General features: G+C 48.5%; 1 protein-coding gene across 1 annotated transcript; it reads right to left on the reverse strand.

Annotated features, from left to right (window-relative positions):
• Positions 1-1,402: 1,402 nt before the first annotated feature.
• LOC132651581 (endogenous retrovirus group K member 6 Gag polyprotein-like) lies at positions 1,403-3,229 on the reverse strand. The gene is made up of 2 exons (XM_060376819.1): positions 2,851-3,229; positions 1,403-2,688 (listed from the first exon to the last, which is right to left on the reverse strand). Exons 1-2 carry the CDS (start codon positions 3,227-3,229, stop codon positions 1,403-1,405), a joined length of 1,665 nt encoding a protein of 554 aa, XP_060232802.1.
• Positions 3,230-3,467: the final 238 nt, after the last annotated feature.

Raw genomic sequence — 3,467 nt, forward strand, 5'->3', positions numbered from 1 at the left:
CCCCTTGGTACCATAGTCTTATTAATTTCTCTGAGGTCTTGGAGAAGTCTCCATTTTCCTCCTTTCTTTTGAATAACAAATATGGGTGAATTCCACGGGGAAGTGGAGGGTACAATATGTCCAGCCAAAAGCTGTTCCTGCACCAACTGCATGGCTGCTGTTATTTTTTTCTGAGGAAGGGGCCATTGGTCTACCCAGACAGGGGAGTCACTTTTCCAAGTTATTTTATCTGCCTGGAGTGCAGGGGGAGCAATGGCCCTTAAGAAAAATGTGATTCATAACCAAGTCCTGTACGTGAAAATTTTGGAACAACCGAAATAGGTTTGGGTGGTCCTTGATTATTTTTTCCTAATCCTTTTCCTGGTATAAAGCCTTGTTTAAGCATTTGTTGGGTGACTGCCTCTGAGTGGCTAAACATGAGGACTCCCATTTGAGAAAGAATATCTCTCCCCCAGAGATTAACAGGGAGCCCAGGGACTATAAATGGACGCACGTGTCCGCTGTTTCCCTCAGGGTCCTCCCAGGTCAGTAATTGGGAACTCTGTAGGGAATTAAGAGATTGACCTATGCCTTGTAGCTGAGTTAAAGTTGGCTGGGAGGGCCAGGAAGAAGGCCATGCTCTTTGAGAAATTACTGTGGAATCTGCTCCTGTATCCAAAAGGCCCTCAAATGTTTTTCCATTGAGTTTAAGTTTTAGAGTGGGTCGCTCTTGAGTCATTTGGTGAATCCAGAAAATGTCCAAGGATCCGGGAGTAGATGGTCCTCGAGGAGGGCCTAAAGCTGGAGCGGTTAAATCTAGGGGTAGGGGGAGTGCTTGAGCCAATCGCTGTCCCTTAGTAATTGGGAGGGGTCCCCGCGTGCTGCTAGCCAAAATTTTTATTTCCCCAGTATAATCGTTATCAATTAAAGAGGGGAAGACATTAATGCCTTTTAATGTACTAGGTGCCCTACCCAAAATTAAATAGTAAGTCTGTGGGGGAGGTGGCCCAAAAATTTCTGTGGAGATAACTTGTAGCCCGTCTTCAGGGGTTAGAATTGAGTCGGTGGAGGCACAGAGGTCCAATCCTGCACTCCCGGGAGTGGCCCTGCAAAGGCAGGCTGTTGGTCTGGCGCTGGCTGTGTTAGGGTCTGATTGTGGCATGGCTGGCTTACCCCCGTGGCCAGCATGAAGTTGATAGGCTGAGGGACCCGGGGCTGGCTCCTCCTCATGTTTCCCTGTTGGGGAGGGAGAGGATTTCCTGCGGCATCCATTTTGGAGCAGCAGGCAGTGGCCCAATGTTTGCCTCGCCGACAACGTGGACAAACAGTAGTGGGCAAGGGACGAGGAAGCCCTCCATTTTGTCCTGAAGGGGAAGAATTTTGTTGAGGGCATTTCCGTGCAAAATGTCCCACTTGTCCACATTTAAAACAAGGGAATTTTGAACTGGGGCCTTGTGCGGCTCCCATGACTAGACTTATGAGTAAAGGTGTCAACATCTGAGCAGATACGGATCATTTCAGGAAGGTTCTTATCTTTATATTTGCCCCGCAGGGCTGCCTTACAGGCAGAGTTAGCATTTTCGAAGGCCAGCTGTTTAAGGAGTTTACTTTCTTTTCGTTCTATTTTATCGGATCCCAATGATCGCTCCGCCGCCTCAAGGAAGCGCCCCACAAATTCTGAATAATCCTCATTATTGCCTTGGATAATCTTTGTTAAGGGTGAAAGAACAGACCCCTTAACTGGAATTGCCCGCCATGCGGCAAGGGCAGCCCCATGGGCTTGAGCTAAGAGCCCAACAGGAAAAGCACGCTGTACTTGTTCTGAAGCATATTTTTCCTGTCCTGTTAATTTATTAAATGTCCATTTTGCTGAGGCTTTGTCAGGATTTTTTAAATTGTTATTAGCAAGATTGCGGCAGCGGTCATACCAATCAGCCTGCCATGAGAGAAATTGGCCTCTTGTGAGAACCGATTGGACAACAGTAAGCAACTCACTGGGTGTCAGGAATCCGCCCCCAGCCATACTTTCAAGGAAGGAAACAGTAAAAGGAGCATTAGGGCCATAGGTGCGGACGGCTGAATTAAGTTTTTCTAATTTTTTGAAGCGAAGGGGATGAAAGTCACCAGGCTCCTCGGAGGAGGATTTTGTTCTGGCTTTAGCGGAAGAACTAGCAAGGTCGCTAGAGGAGTTGGGAGCCTGGGGCCCCTCCTCGCCTTCACTTTCACTTTCGCTATTTTGTTCATCAGAGGCCTCATAGTCAAGGATTCTAATGCTAACATGATCAGGGCGAGTAGGCGTGGATTGAGAAGGGCCAGAAATACGGCTTGCCTGTGAGCAAGTGGTAACAGGAAAAGTAAGTTGAGATGGGGTGGGCAGAGGAAAAACCGGATTTATGAGCGAAGAGTTAGATGGAGGAGAATGCTCAGGAATAGCGGAGGCAGGATTGGATGTAGGGAGGGCAGAGCAGCGAGGTGTAAGTCGCGAAAGTTGTTGTTGGAGATGGAGGATCTCAGTCAGGTCACGGACTTGGGCAGAAAGACGAGACCGGGTCTCGGAGAGGATATCTGTAGGCAGTGTAGGGAAGGATGGGAGGACAAAAGGAGCAGATGGCGGAGGTGCGGAGGCGAGTGGAGGGTCATCATCATTATGATATCGAGCAGCCTCGTTTTCGAGTGTAGCGGCATCTCCAGGATCTAGGGGTTTAGGATCTTGTGCAAGAGAGAAGGGTGGGTCGAGGGATTTTAAAGATTCTTTGTGATTAGGCGTTCCAGAGTATGGTGGCGGGACATCAGCAGTGGGAAGAGGCGGGTAAAGTCAAGGGAGGCTAGGAAGAGGAGAGGCTTTAGCCAAAGAGAAGGAATCAGAAGCACGAGAGGGAGGACGAGAAGCAGCGGGTGAATTTTGCTTGGATGAAGAAAGACAATATTCAGAAACTGAAAGTAACTGTCGTTTGCCAGCATCATTGTCGGCATCCTCAACAATATCTCTTATAATGCCCCAAAAGTAAAAGACTGTAGGGGAGAGTGATTGATCTCCTTCCTCAGTTAATTTTTGATTGAGCTCACGTCCTACCTTTTGCCATTTTTTGGGGTGAATGGTAGGGCCATCCAGCATAAACCAAGGACAGGCCTTGTCAATGTAAATAAAGAAATTTATTAAATCTTTCTTCTTGACCCTAATTCCTCTCTCTCGAAGGGAGGCTTTAAGATCCTTAATGAAGGACGCCTCCTTAGACAAAGAATGCCCCATCTCGATAAGATGGAAGCGTAAAAACTCACCAGGTCATGCAGTCTTCTCCGGGCCAGAGGAGTGTGACCAATCTATTGATGTCTCAGGCCTGCTCTTTTATCGAGGGTCCGTCAGGGTCGACCCGTACTTCGAGCCCCACGTTGGGCACCACTCTGTCCCGCCCCGCGGGACCTAGTTATTCGTGGGGGCGAAGGGGGTCGTACCTGTAGGAGATGAGGGAGAGAGAGAAACGAGCACA

This window comes from Meriones unguiculatus (assembly GCF_030254825.1).
Source record: "Meriones unguiculatus strain TT.TT164.6M chromosome Y unlocalized genomic scaffold, Bangor_MerUng_6.1 ChrY_unordered_Scaffold_23, whole genome shotgun sequence".
Classification (NCBI taxonomy): Eukaryota; Metazoa; Chordata; class Mammalia; order Rodentia; family Muridae; genus Meriones; species Meriones unguiculatus.

Bases quoted from the DNA above. Each gene is read 5' to 3' on its own strand.
- LOC132651581 (XM_060376819.1), bottom strand. From the start codon at position 3,229: ATGGGGCATTCTTTGTCTAAGGAGGCGTCCTTCATTAAGGATCTTAAA. The intron at 2,689-2,850 runs GTGCTTCTGATT...CTCTTGCACAAG, and splicing joins TGCTTCTCGTCCTCCCTCTC to ATCCTAAACCCCTAGATCCT.